The following is a 14428-nucleotide window of genomic DNA, read 5'->3' as shown; positions in this document are numbered from 1 at the left end:
TGTCATTTAAAACATCACAATACCAGTACCAGTACCAGTACCCTTAAAATGATACATGTACCAACAGAGGACTTCAAACCTTCCTTTTTCTACCTCACCATTTTATACCCATTAAGGGTATGGATGTATTCAGTAGAACAAAAATCTAGCACACAAACCTGCCTATAAGAGCCTCTTCAGAGCTTTTAACACATAAAATTATATACACATAAGATTAGTTACTTAACCTATTAACCATTTATCTTCTCTGATGTGATTAACAGTTGCAGCATGTCCTCTTGAGAAGATGACACTGTATTCCAAGAAGCCATTGACCTTGTGAACATGGTGCAGCTGTCCACTCGGAAGTTTTATTTATGCTTGGTGAGGTGTTTTATCATGTTACTCATACTTCCAGTTTCTCCTGAAAAAATCTTACTTTTTATGCATTTGTTTTTATTCACACACCACAGACTGTATGGCTTGTGGTGATTGGCTGCAAGCAAAACCATACAAATAGTAATTTTTTCCCCAGATCTGGGTACAAACAGGATTGAATGCAGGTATCGTTTGACTAGAGGAGTTAAGATACTACTTTGTACTAGGTAGGCTTGCTGCGGTGTTACCAGTGTTACAAGGTGTACTGTATACACTGATTTCAGTTCTTTGCTTTTTTAATCAATACTCAGTTGGACGATGGATGTGGCAGCAGAATCGCAGCACCGGAGTAGCAGGAGTCACATTTCACTATAACATGACAGGAGTAAGGAGAGCTGACCGACAAGATGATGGGGGTGAATTTGTTGTCAAAGTGAAAAGCAAATGCGTCTATTTGGCAATATTTGCAATTGAAACTCAGTACAAATAGGGAACCTGATAATGTAATGATGGAAAGAGGAGTTGGTTACTTCACTGAGAAGTTGGAAGGGTGCAGCCTATCGCCTGCAGCTCTTCATCTAACAACTCCTTCTTGTTTCATTACTCTCACAGACTGTACAAAAATACTATACGATATTGAGCATCTTTTCTTGTAAAGAGCCCGGTGTACCGGGTAACACTGGGGTTGTCACGGGCAAATATGTTGCTGGGAAAATTTTGAAACAACACAACACTGACAGCTCAGGACCACCCTGTGCAATAAACTCAGCACGACCACCATGTTCAAATTTCACTGAGACTCATCACAGTGGTGTTCATACGTCACAGTGATATATGAGGTCAACAATTGTGGTTTTGCTGTGTTGTGTTCCTGCGTTTTTGTCCACCAGTGGATTTTTTTCAGCCAGTCAGCCAATGTCAAGGTTTGTGTCAGCCTAATATTTGCTCTATGTGTTGTTTAACCTTCTGCAGAAGTCAGCGCAGATCAGAGAGGTCAGGCAGATCAAGCTGAGGAGCAGACGTCTGTGTCACATTCCTCATGTGTCCTTTATCACAGAGGCGATGTGTGCCTGTCTGCAGCAGAGAAAGGACTGAGAGTACAACTCTGTTTGTGCCTCGGGGGAACTGGGCAATCATTTTGACTTTGAGTATGTTGAAGTGTTGAGTGTTGGGGCTAAACTAGAGATAATCAGAGTCATATTTCCAAGTCATCGAGACTTGATCACCATGGACATAAATCTGGCTGAAAAATGGTAAAATAGCTCAAATTTGGCGAACAAAACAAAAGCAGAGACATGCTTGAGAATTTTAACAACTATTTATTGTCTTGAAGTATGTAACAAAATAATTGCTATGAATAAAAACAGCATTTTTTTTGCTTTGTACAACTAAGAAAATGTTTACAGACAAGCAAAACTAATTGTACAAAAATAATGGTAACAATGATACACAATAACAAAGAAGGTAAAAACGATAAAGAACAGAACATCCTCACGTCAGTGTGCAAACCGTTTATACAGATGGACATGCGCCCTTTGGTAAGGCAACAGATCCTGATAAATTATTTAAATAGCATTTATCTACACACACGCACACACACAAATCAACCTCTCACAAACAGCTAAGACAAAACAGAACAATAATTTATCTGCTAAAAACAGCATTGGACTTACATAATAAGGCAAAATTATTTATAAAAAAGGAATCTCCCATTTTATGGTCATTTTCACCGGGGTAGATCACGGGACTGGGAGCTCGATGTGTTTTTAGATATGAAATGTCATACTATTTACAGCTCATGCTACAGTAGCACTAAGATGTCCATCATTTCAAAGGAATATGAAAAAAGTACTTAGGTTGTGTTTTTGTTTGATCAAATTATACAACAGCAATGAGGTAATATTTGTACATCAAAGATTTCCTTTGTTAATCATCTCTCTCTGAAGAAAAGGCACACAAGTCACATACACTTCATGCTAAACAGCCCTATCTGAAGCACACCTAATTTCACTTCGTACGACTGGAGATGATAGACACCGACAAGAGCGAGCAATCCTGCGTCTGACACCAAGCTGTACCTGATTTTGGGTCAGTTTTCATTGGGATATTGGATGGATTTTTACTTTTGAAAAAGTAAACTAGCATTTAAATTTCCTTTGCTGCCTACATTGTAGGCAAAAGTCCATAAATTACATGTATTTACACAATTTCAAATTGAAATCCTCAAAAGCTGAGGGAGATAAATCTCTTCATTGACCAAGGTTGTGCTGAAAGATGGGGGGCATTTTGGAAGCAATACTGGCTTTGAGATCACTGGCTCAAGCAATATTTTGTAAAATATAATCATATTTTTTCTTACTGGTTTGACACGGGAAGGTCGTCACTTCCATCTCACCCTGAGAGTTGTTTAATTAACCAGACAAAATCAACAAAGCCCATGATGCTATAAGTTCAAAAGACAGCTAACCTAAATTTAATTTTGTTTTTCTCCTTTCCACAGAGATTCTTAGGTCGATATGTAAAAGCACTTTCTTTTTTCATTCATGGCCAGTCTTTCACATACAGTTCATGCATGAATACACCACAACATCATGTTCCTGTTATTTCTCACTCGTGCCACTCCCAACCGTCTTCTTAAATCACAAGTCCTCAACAACAAAGATTCCTTAAAAAAATGTTACTGCTGTCTTCATCCTCCGAGTCCTCAAAAGTTGTATCATTCAGAATCTACATCCTGGCAGATCTAGTAAAGCAACGGGAATATATCTTCAGTTTTTTCTTTGGGATGTCCATCCAGAAGGTAAGGTAGAAAAGGCACACAGGCTGAAGAAGTGAGACAGAAAGAGAGAGAGAGATGTAAAGGCTTGGAAGTGCATAGTTGTCTATGGGGAGCCGTTCCCGCACAGAGATGAATGAGGTCTTTCAGAGAGTGAGAAAGCAGGCAGAGCTGGGATAGAAAGGTGTTTGTGTCCTACTGGCAGATCTAGAGGGTTTGTTTTCTCTTTTTTTTTCCAGCTCACCCTGCTCTCGTGGATGCTAACGGTGGAGGAGAAGGAGCTCTCTGATCCTCAACTGGCAATCAACAGGTTGGTGCTCTGCCCAAACCAGCTTCAAGCTACCCTGAGGCCGACCACATACCCTTCGGCCCGTCCGAGTGTGCGTGCCGCAGAAGAAAGAGTTGCGGAGATAAATCGGTCCCTGGACTTTGCATCAGAATACATAAGTTCATACTTTATACAAAAAAGGTGCGTTCCTCAGAGCTTCCTGCGCCGTGCATTTAGACATCTGTTAAAAGAAAGAAACATAACAAAATTAGTTGGATATGATCTCCTCAGGGACATGCATTGTAAGAGCTGAACAGCAAATACTTTCTGGGATGCTGAAGTCCTTACCTCTGCATTCATACTTGAGGTCTGAGAAGTATACCATCTCTTGTGAGAAGACAAAAAGACCTAGCCTGCCGCCTGCATATGTCTTGTCATAAATGCTACCAGAATCTGCCATGATCTTCTTGCCCTCGTACATCACAACTCTGTGGAAATAAAGACAAAATGAAAGTTGGTAAGGTCCAAAGCTTGGGACTTTGATGTCCAAAACCCCTGTAAAGAGTAAACCTCTATCATCTTCCTACCTAATAAGTCCTGTTCTTGGTCTGTGGATCAGATGCCATCTGTAGGCAGTGAAGTCCTTCCATCCAACATTCTTCGGGTCATGCCAGAGAGTGCGGACCTAGAGCATTGAGAAAAGCCATCAGTTTATCTTATTACAAAATCAGCCTTTGGGTGATAAAACATCCTTTCCTCCTGAAAGAAGTCCACAATCTTTCTTACCTGTCCTGCGGTATTCCCTGTGTGCCAGAGGGCATTCCTGAGGTGTTCTCCTGGGCCAGTGGTGGAGTTGACCACTTTAATGGACAAGCCAGAGTAGCCCTGGGCCTTGGTGGGTTTATTCGACCAGTACGTCTGCGTGATCTGCTTCCACATCACGACGTAGAACCTGGAACTGGACTGGTAACCAAACACGAATCCAGCGTAATCGTCATCCCTCTCTGTGTTGATGAAGAAAGTCCCACTGAAGTCCACTGAATTGAACTCATGGTAACCTGAAGGACAAATGCAAGTTAGTGGTCATTCAACTGAATAACAATTAATGGAATTGGGTGCATTTTAGAAGCAATCACAACACTTATTTTTCACTTACCGACAGCAATGCCAGGGTCACAGTTGACAGTCTGAACCAGCTCTTTGCCCTGATGGCGGACGACCCAGTTGGGATCAATCTGTGAGGTGCCTTTGGGGTCCAGAGGAACCATTTGGAACTTGCGGAAGTCTGTCTCACTGATGTCAAAGTTCTCTGGACACACGTCATAGATGTCAGGCACGTTGTCTTGGTCAAAGTCATCTTTGCAAGCGTCTCCACGACCATCACCTGAAAGATATACATATTCATCAATGATCAATCGATCATCAATACCCATGGAAGATCTCAGACATGCTGTTAACCATTGAGGACAATTCCTTTAGACTTGAAACATGACCCATTTTGCTCACCATCAGAGTCCAGTTGGTCAGGGTTGAAGGCCAGTCTGCAGTTGTCCTTGTCATCAGGGATGCCATCATTGTCGTCATCATGGTCGCAGGCGTCTCCCTTGCCATCCTTGTCATGGTCAGCCTGGTTGGCATTGGGGATGTATGGGCAGTTGTCCAGATTGTTCTGGTGTCCGTCTTCATCGATATCCTGGTTGCTGTCACACTTGTCTCCCACACGGTCATCATCTGAGTCCACCTGCAACAGAGATATCACTTAATGTACGGCTTAAGGACACAATGTAGTATTAGCACGCTGACATAGGCGATTACATTCCATCATGTGTAGTTCCTTTCACTGCAATGTACCCTGCTACCTTTGGTCTTTCATTTCTCCTCTCCTACTTTCATCAAAGACTTTCCTTAGGCTGAAATCACTCTGCCTCCTTAAACCTGCCAAGCTCAATTTGTCCGAGATCTGTCAGCAGGTTGCAGCTACTGAAAATCAAACATCACTCCACAAGACTGTCACTCCTCCTACTCCAATTTGCTCCTTGAGTGCCTCCAGCATCTGCAGTGAAGGGAGAAGTCATGCTAGCCCTACTCGGCAGGACTAGACACACCCTGCGGCACTGAAAAGAATAAGAACAAGGGGGATGAATGGGAGGAGACGGAGGGTGGGAGCAGGAATGGGATGTGTAGAATCAAAAATTCTTCTTTCAAAGATCTCAATAAGACTGCAACTTTTGAGGGTGGTTTTGTAGTCTTTAGAACAGCAGGTAACATTGCTGCTTTCCATGTCTGGACTTGTCTCATTTGGCCTTTAATTGCAGTGTACAATTCGATCTTTACAGACCAAATCAGTGTAGATTTAGACTCCCCCCTCCTTCCCCCATCCTTTTCCTCAGTCCCGTTGTTCAACACATTCCTATTTCTCAGTGTAGCATGGCACAGGTGGACTGAGCCGGCCCATGCTGCACACAGCCCAGGGCCAGCCCATTCCTCAGTAATATCCAGCCTGGGGCCTCTTCTCTCACATTAGCTAGCTAACGTCAATGGGCCATTGAAAAGACCCCTCGCCCCCCACCACGCCTTATTGAACTGATGTGCCCTTGAGCTGCAGACAGGATTTACTCAACTTTTACATGGCGTGATAAAGCTCGGACAGCTACACAGGGCTAATCACAGAGGCTCTGTCTCAATTGAAAGACAGATATATGCTGAGCTATAGAGAAAGGCAGGGAGATGAATGTGGATTATTGTTGGTGGGTGAGGTGGAAGGAAATGGGGATGGGCGGTGTGTCCACACACCTGATCAGGATTATGTTCCAGAGGGCAGTTGTCACACATGTCTCCCACTCCGTCCAGATCTGAGTCTCTCTGGTCAACATTGTACACATAGGGGCAGTTGTCCTTCTCATTCAGTATGCCTGTGGAATCAAGCACAAAACATAAGTACAAATTATATTGCTCAAAAACAAGATCTCACTTCAGCACAGAAATAAAGATGTAAAGATGTCTTGCGTCTCCAGTCCTCACCATCTCCATCGATGTCCACAGCGCAGGCATCTCCCTCTCCGTTGTTGTCTGTGTCTGTTTGGTCTGGGTTACTGTTGTAGGGGCAGTTGTCACAACGATCACCCACATCATCACGGTCATAGTCATACTGCCTGGGGTTGTACACGAATGGACAGTTGTCCTGTTTGAATTAGAGAAATACAAAGGGGAAGCGAAAGAGATGAGGATAGGTTTTCAGGTGCAGTGCATGAGCCTGACTGGATTTATTTACAGGGAGGGAGTGATGTGGGATGAAAAGGTGCTTTTATTTTTAGGTCCTTTCCAAAATCTAACGTTCGGATTCACAAACACACAGTGCTGCTCCTTCAGGGCTGTACCTCACCGTTGGAATTTGAGGTTTTGGCACAGGCTGAGGAAAAACATTTGCTTTCCTGCAGAGCCACCACTCCCCTCCCCTTCTCTCCCCTCCACCCTCTCCACCTGCCTTCTTATTACACAGCATGAATGATGAATGCATAGACACAATCACAGTCACACACACACACTTGTTCTGTGTTCTGTTATGGCCTCATCTGGAGAGTTTCACTCACTCTATCATCAGGAATGCTATCGTTGTCATCATCATTGTCGCAAGCATCTCCAATCCCGTCCTTATCGTAATCTTCCTGTCCAGAGTTGGGGAGGTTGGGGCAGTTGTCCTGAGAAACAGTCAACACAGTTAGACATTCAGAAATTACAGCAAACAGACAAGAAAGTAATTAGATCCTTGCTGCTTCAGTGCTCCATACCTTTTTGCAGTGATAAGTAGCGTTCTCCACACAAACCAAGTCAGCGTTGGGCCATCCATCCAGATCTGTGTCCTCTCCGCAGATATGGCCGTTGCCAGCGTAGCCCGGTTTGCACTCGCAGCGGTACATGGGGTCGGCGAAGTGTCCCAGGTAGTTACAGCGGGCGTTCTTGTTGCAGTCGTGGCTTCCATCGACGCAGGGATTACGGGGCGTACACACCTAGAGAGTGAATAGATCACATTCATGACATTCATCCCAATAAATGAGCAACGTCCCGCAAGTATTCATGTGCCTTACACCACCTTACACTTTCAGGGTTAGGGTTAGGGTTTATTCATCATAAGTTTCATCATCTTGTATTATTAACTGCTTAACACAGAGACAAGGATGTACTTGCCTGTTTCTTTGCAGCCGCCTGCTCCAGACCTTTGCCAAATGGCTGTGGTCCTGAGTAGCGAGGGGGGCAGGGCAGACAGTTGTAGCCAGGATCTGTGTTCTCACAGCGGTGCACACCATTAAACTCAAAGCAAGCATCCGGGACTTCCTTGCACTGTTTTTTAAGGATGAAAGGAACAACCATTGTGATTATTAAGATGACTTGGTAGATGTCTCGACAGACATCAAACAATATTAAAAGGTCTAAGGAATTCTTACCTCATCAATATCTTTACATTTGATGCCATTGCCAGTGTAGCCAGCTGGGCACTTTCCACACTTCCAGGAACCATCAGGGAAACTGGTGCACTTGGCTCCAGCAAAGCAGGGGTTAGACAAGCACCCATCTGAGAACAACAATGTTGGCTCATTATCAAGCCATCAACTAAAGGATGAAAGGTTTCATGCAGATGTAACCTTTTTACTAGAAATGATCTCACTGCAAAGGGAAATCTCGGGATATAAATATATAACAAAATACTTAAACAAATGATGCCATAAAACAACAGTAATAAAGTAAAATGAAGAACAGTAAAAATGTCATGTTTAAAATAATACAGATGCATGGCACTCAATTATAGAAGCTCTGTAAGTGATTAAAATGCCTCACCAATTGGGCAGGCTTTCTTGTTGCAAAACTGGGTCTCTTTGGCATCCCCAATACACTCTTTGCCACCGTATTTTGGTGCAGGGTCATTGCACAGGCGTTTACGAATCTGGGAACCACTTCCACAGGTAAGAGTGCATGTGTCCCATGGTGACCAGGGTCCCCAGTTGCCATTGACTAAAGAAGAAATCATGATTCATTTTTGTCTTTAATATATACAAAACACAACCAGGAACTGAATATCAGATGGTGGGACTCACTCGGGCACGGAGACTTCTGACACTTCTCGGTTTGCCGTCCCTCACCCTCACAGTCCTTTCCTCCGAGCTGAGGGGTGGGGGAGTTGCAGAGGCGGATACGGGTGATGACACCAGCACCGCAGGTGACAGAGCAGGATGACCAGGGTGACCAATGGCTCCAGTTGCCATCCTGCTTGACTAAAGGTCACAAAGAAAGGTCAGAGGTCAGTTATCAGGAGGCAAAAGCATTGGACCTTTATGTCATATAGACGATGACATGTAAACTACATGTAAATAAAGCTGGCAGCTCAACAGGATCTGATCATGAGTTTGTGTTTGTGTGTGAGAGTGTGTTGTGTTAACTCACAGCGCTTGTCACACTCCTGGAGGTAGCAGTCGCGGGTCTGCACAGAGGTGCCCTCACAGTTGTTATTGATACGGTCGCAAGAGCGCCCACGCTGCTGGATGCCCCGCCCACATGACACAGAACAATGGGTCCATTCAGACCATGGCGACCAGCCGTCCTCTGCATAGTCGCTCGCTGAGCAGGAGGGAGAGGGAGAGAATATGAGGGAGAGGGGAAGAGGGACACAATAAAAGAGCTATTCCAGTGAGGCAGCACCCCCTCAGAAACACCCCAAAGCCTAAATGAGGAGGGAAAGCTCTTAAAGCGGAGGGCTAATAGTGTGGATTTAGCTGCGACTTAGACAGAGAAAAGGCCGTCTGTTGAGCGAGAGGGCAGAGACTAACACACTGGGAGAAGCTGGAGGAATAGAAAGAGCCACTGTCCTCAGGATGCATAGGGATGCCCCACTGGCTTATGTTTTCCCAAAGAGGAAACTGATTTTGCAAACATGGCCCTGGGTGTGTAATGACTTCAACAAGTGGCTGAGGCCTGGATGAATGCGACTCCCCCTCTGTTTATTTAGGTTATAGCGAAGAATTGCAGCCAAGCCTGCTTAGGTATGAAGAACATGTCACTTTTCCTCACGCAGAAGATGGCTTCACTAAACAGCCGACCAATTTTCCATTCCGCTTAAGCCAATTTGGCAAATTACAGCCATTTCAACTTGAAGATTCAAAGATGTTTGGGAGCACAAAGCACCTATGTTGCAAACACATAAGCACCCTTTCATTTCCTCGGATGTTATTGCAGCTAAATCATCTCTAAAATTAACATGCTTTCTCTTGAATAGAAACCTTTACATCTGGGGGAAATATTTGTGGCTTTTCTTATTTGGCGAATAACGTAATAAAACAGCTCTTTCAGTAAATGGGTCTGTGTTTAAGGGCTGTGTCTGTTAGTTGAAACGTATAAATTCTAGCTTACATTTGTGCAGAAGCTTATGATGCACGTTTACATGGCTGTAAATACAGTGTACTTTCTTTAACTATGTAATGCAAACAATGAAAATAAATGCTTACGTGTTCCACAGCGCGGGCAGCACTCCCCATCAGGAACAGTAGCATTAGCACAGGGGATCAGGGGGCAGGAGATCTTGCGGCACACGGTAGCAGAGTTCTGCGAAGTCACAGAGATCAAATGTATGGTTACACATGTGTTCGAATATATGGATATCACCCAAATGTTGCTGCAATTTTCTTATGATTTGTGTCCAGGTGCTGGATTAAGGTACGGTTTCACTAGAGTTGATTATTGTGTAAACTTTACTAAGTGCGTGTAACGGGGTAATTTTCGAGTCTTACTCCATGTTCGTGCAACCAACCCATTCAGTCATCTGCTCTACATCTTTTGTTGAGTTTGCCCAGAAAAACTAAAAAGCAGAGTTCTGGCTGAGAACAGAGACCCCTGCTGACACCCACCTGCCCACTGGGTCAGGGGAGTATGGGAATGAAGCCAAAGTCCAAATAATGGATGTCGGTTTCACTGTGGAGCCAGACTGGGCACTGAGCCTCAAACAAGGAAAGCCAGCCTGCCAGCACAACCTGTGTGAGTGACTCAGGGGTAACAACTGCCCCTAACTATTCTGCTAATGTTCTCCCTCTTGGTTCGGATCCAGGACCAAGAGGGTATAGGACAAGCAGGAGAGAAAAACAGGAAATAAAGTCTACCTATGAGATGCAGGAATCTTCTCAGCCAAGTTTGCACCCAGAAACATCCCTTCTTTCCACTTCTCAAGGCCAAGGTCATGTTCTTAATTACTGCATCACTTAAAGTCAGGTCAAGTCCCTCCAGGCTACACTCGAGTTGAACTCTGACAGCAGACCTCTCATTACAACAGTAAAGGCTGTTGGCCTGCTGCCAGCCCTTCAAACTACTAATTACTGACCAGATCAGTTGAGTGCTGCTAAGTGTGTGTGTGTGTGTGTGTGTGTGTTTCCCTTCATACGAGTGCGTGTACAAACAAGTCTGATCAAAGAGTGCATCCCCTCACACGTTGTATATGCACTTGAGCTCTCACCTGACAAGTGCACTCGGTGCAGTCATCAACGGTCCACTCATCTCTATTCTTGTGCACGATGCCGTTGTGGATGCAGACGCCGCTGTGAATGCCAAAGCGGGTCTTAATCAGATTGTTCTCATCCGTCTGAGAGGGAGGGGTAGAAGAAACAGACAAAACAGAGATATTGTTAATCAATTATTTGGATCCCAAATGATCGGTTTTTACCTTGGCAAAAACTTTGCGGTCTGTATTATAATTTACTGTATAACGTATGAGTTTAAGAGCTGCAATAAGTCAATTATTCTATTAGTCGCCAACTATTAAATTAATCGCCAACTATTTTGACAATCGATTAATTGTTTTTAGCCATTTTTTAAAGATGCAATATGTAAGAATCGGCCACCTGCTGAATTCATACTCAATACAAATAGGGGGCAGCTTATCAAAGTAACCAGTACCTGCTGCTAACTGTAGCTGCCGTTAGCTAGTTATCTCAGTTAGCCATGCAGCTCCAGATCAAAAAATGTATCGATTAATCAAAAAAATGTTCGACAGATTAATCGACAATAAATATAATTTTTGGTTGCAGCCCTAATGAGTTCAGTTTTGTTTATGTGCTTATATTCAGAAAATCATTAAAGAGGCAATATGTAAGAATTGGCAATCTGTCAAATTCATACTCCATACAAATGGGGGGCAGCATATCATCAGAGTCGCTGCTCACTGCTGCTAACTCTAGCTGTGCTCAGTTAACTGTGCAGCTAGCAGACGTATTAGCTGACTTTGCCTGGCTCGGAGCACCGGTGGAGTGTTGGTGTTGTTTACTCTCGGACTATCACCTTACAAAGTGGCGAGGGGCCAATTGGTTGTCACGCTAACTTGAATAGATATCTTTGCAACGTAACACATAGAGGTCTTTTACATGATTACAAAACAGTAATTTCTTCACATTCTGTCTATCATTGTAGTCATTTTTTGAATGTTTTAGAGAAAAATTCTTATATATTGCACCTTTAAAAGAGATGGATACACTGAACACACAGTACGCATCTAATGTTATTTTGCTGGACAGCTGCACACAGGTGGTGATGTGACCAGACAACACAAACACAGACAAAGGCAGACAGGCAGCAGACAAGCAGACACTCTCTTGCACTCTGCCACCAGACGGTCTGGTGGGTTTCCTCCTTACCAGCTGGCGGAGTTCATTGGACAGCTCCTTGACCACGACACCGAGGCCCTTCAGCTCCTTAAACATGCTGACCAGGTCCTCACAGGAGAAGCCACACACCATCTGCAGATCTTCAACAGGACAAAAACACAGGGAGAGAGGTCATTAATTAAGTCTAGTGGTCAGTCTAATCATCAGTCATAATGTGAGGAAGTCCACGACATGTCTGAGTCACACAGCAGTGTTTACCTTTAGTCTTGTGTCCTGTGTACTCTGTTCTGATGGCTGAGGAGCCGTTGAGGTTCTCCAGGATCATGGTGTCAGTCGTCATGGCTGAAAGAAAAGCAATCAAATCACATATCTGCACATCATCTTTATGGTTGGTTTATTAATGAGGTGGAATATTGTTCTTTAAATATTGCACATCCCACACTGCTATAAATCAGTAGGAAAAGTAATACTGTGCAGCCCAGAGAGCATACTTTGAGACCACAGTGCCCTGAGATATTTGTAAACTGGCATTCCTGTGTGACAAGTGGTAAGCAGCCTCACAGTCAGGCTTTTATGTAGAAATCAGCAAGCATTTTGAGTGCATACACATTTCTTTGATAAGGATTTGCCAGGACTTGGCAGCGCATGAAGCAGATGAGTGATGAGTAAACACACGAGCTGTCTGATTACTCACAGCTCTGGCAGCCTTTGTTGCGCAGGATGGCATCCAGTGTTGTTCCAAACACAAACCGCACGTTTTGGAGGACTCCCTGCAGGTATCAGAGTTCAGTTTAGGATACAATTGTGTGTAAAGTGAATAAGACATTACACCAAAAGCACTGGAATAATCATTTAGTCCTGCAACTTGTGCGTTTTTACGCATTCGGACACAATTACGCATTTACATTTTTTAACAAAACTCTCCTCTGACAACATTAAAAACAGTAAGGATTCATCTCCCGTGTATAATGGCCATGCTCTCACCATGAACCTGTCCTTCACTGCTCCCTTGCCAATCCTGAGCCGCGCGCTGGCCGGCGTCTCCAGCGTCAGGATGCTCTGGATGGGCGAGTCCAGCTCGGCGGTGTTCACCTCCTCGCATCCCGCGTACAGCTGCGCCCGGTCCTCCTGCACGAACAGCGTGATATTCTTCCAGTGGCCCGTCGCCAGATCCACATCTTCAATGGAGACCACCTGCTGCTTGTTCTCGGTGGAGAAAACTATGTCCAAGGTGTTCGCCTTGCCGTTGGAGACGACCTCGAACACGGGTCCGGAGCCGTCCTGCTTCTCCACGGTCAGGAGGCTTCCCCTGGTGCGTTTGAACTGCTTGAAGTTGAGCAGGAGGAGGAATCCCCTCTCGGCATGGATGGAATCGATCAGGTCCCTAAAGGAGCTCTCGGGGACAGGGGGGATCAGGTCCGGGTTGAGGATCTTGTATGCGGGGCTGTACGGGTCGTCTCCTTTCACCAGGGTGACCCCGTGGTTCTTCCTGGGGACTTGGACGAGCTCGAACAAGTCATACACGCTGTTGTCGTCTCGACTCTCTGCGGGTGAATAACAAGAAGCAGTCAGGCTTTGTGTGGCAGCACACTGGATGTCACATCCTCACAATAAATCATCACTTGTTTCCTATCTGAAAAGAAAACTTTCTTTAAGTTCAAGCTGGACCAGACAAACTCACCTGCGACTCTCGCACCCTCACAGGTCCAAAGCATCAATAGCAAAAATATCCCTGTCAGCTTCATGGTGCAACACCGACCTGCTGCCTGTGACACATAACGACAAGAAAAAACAACATTCTAACCATTTATGACACAAAAATCATACAAAAATCAGCGTGCAACAGGTTGAAAACATGCAAAAAAATATTAAAGTCTGTGAGTGCAGCTGCAGAAACAAACGCATTCCTCAGAATATCTGTCACTCACCTGCTTTACGAGAACAGCTGATCAAAATAACACAATAAAATCCCGCAAAAATATCCAGAGACGCAGAAATAATCCTCAGGAAAGAATTTATTTAAAAGAAAAAAACTTCCAACGTGAAAAAGAGGGGAAATAATAATAATGATAAAAAAATCTTGCAAAGTGTTTTCTGTCCTTGATGGAAAACTTGTCCCTGCTGGTATCGGCCGCTAAAAAACTCCCTTTTAAGCCGAGGGGGGACAAAGTGCTATTTAAATAGTTTGATGCCATTCCTAAGAAGTGGCCTCGTCCAATCACGGTGAGGGGAGAAAAAGGGACGAGCTTATCCTCTTAGAGCAGGGAGAGAGGGAGAGGGGGAGAGAGGTCTCCACTGGGTTGGGACGAGGGACCAACCCCTGAGTGTGTTGCGCTCAGACTTTTAATGGACCAGTGTTTCCTCTCGCTGCGTCTCATCCATCAGTCCTCA

At 44.4% G+C, this 14428-nt stretch overlaps 1 protein-coding gene across 1 annotated transcript; it reads right to left on the bottom strand.

Annotated features, from left to right (window-relative positions):
* Nucleotides 1-1656: 1656 nt before the first annotated feature.
* thbs1b (thrombospondin 1b) lies at nucleotides 1657-14111 on the bottom strand. Its single transcript, XM_073492978.1, has 23 exons — nucleotides 13966-14111; nucleotides 13719-13803; nucleotides 13022-13581; nucleotides 12732-12807; nucleotides 12296-12379; nucleotides 12068-12177; nucleotides 10894-11019; nucleotides 9896-9992; nucleotides 8838-9011; nucleotides 8492-8668; nucleotides 8235-8408; nucleotides 7844-7971; nucleotides 7587-7739; nucleotides 7190-7408; nucleotides 6992-7099; nucleotides 6423-6582; nucleotides 6195-6313; nucleotides 4908-5142; nucleotides 4558-4785; nucleotides 4188-4459; nucleotides 3989-4086; nucleotides 3750-3889; nucleotides 1657-3642 (listed from the first exon to the last, which is right to left on the bottom strand). Exons 2-23 carry the CDS (start codon nucleotides 13780-13782, stop codon nucleotides 3635-3637), a joined length of 3510 nt encoding a protein of 1169 aa, XP_073349079.1. The 5' UTR covers nucleotides 13783-13803; nucleotides 13966-14111; the 3' UTR covers nucleotides 1657-3634.
* Nucleotides 14112-14428: the final 317 nt, after the last annotated feature.

The sequence above is a fragment of the Pagrus major genome, chromosome 22 (genome assembly GCF_040436345.1).
Source record: "Pagrus major chromosome 22, Pma_NU_1.0".
Classification (NCBI taxonomy): Eukaryota; Metazoa; Chordata; class Actinopteri; order Spariformes; family Sparidae; genus Pagrus; species Pagrus major.
The sequence above is the reverse complement of the archived record's forward strand: the minus strand, read 5'-3'. Positions and strand labels throughout refer to the sequence as shown.

Excerpts from the sequence above, each read along its gene's own strand:
- thbs1b (XM_073492978.1), bottom strand. The coding sequence starts at position 13,782 with ATGAAGCTGACAGGGATATTTTTGCTATTGATGCTTTGGACCTGTGAG. Across the intron at positions 8,409-8,491 it reads TCAGAAGTCTCCGTGCCCGA|TCAATGGCAACTGGGGACCC; the intron begins GTGAGTCCCACC and ends TTTCTTCTTTAG. Across the intron at positions 7,100-7,189 it reads CTACTTATCACTGCAAAAAG|GACAACTGCCCCAACCTCCC; the intron begins GTATGGAGCACT and ends ACTGTTTCTCAG.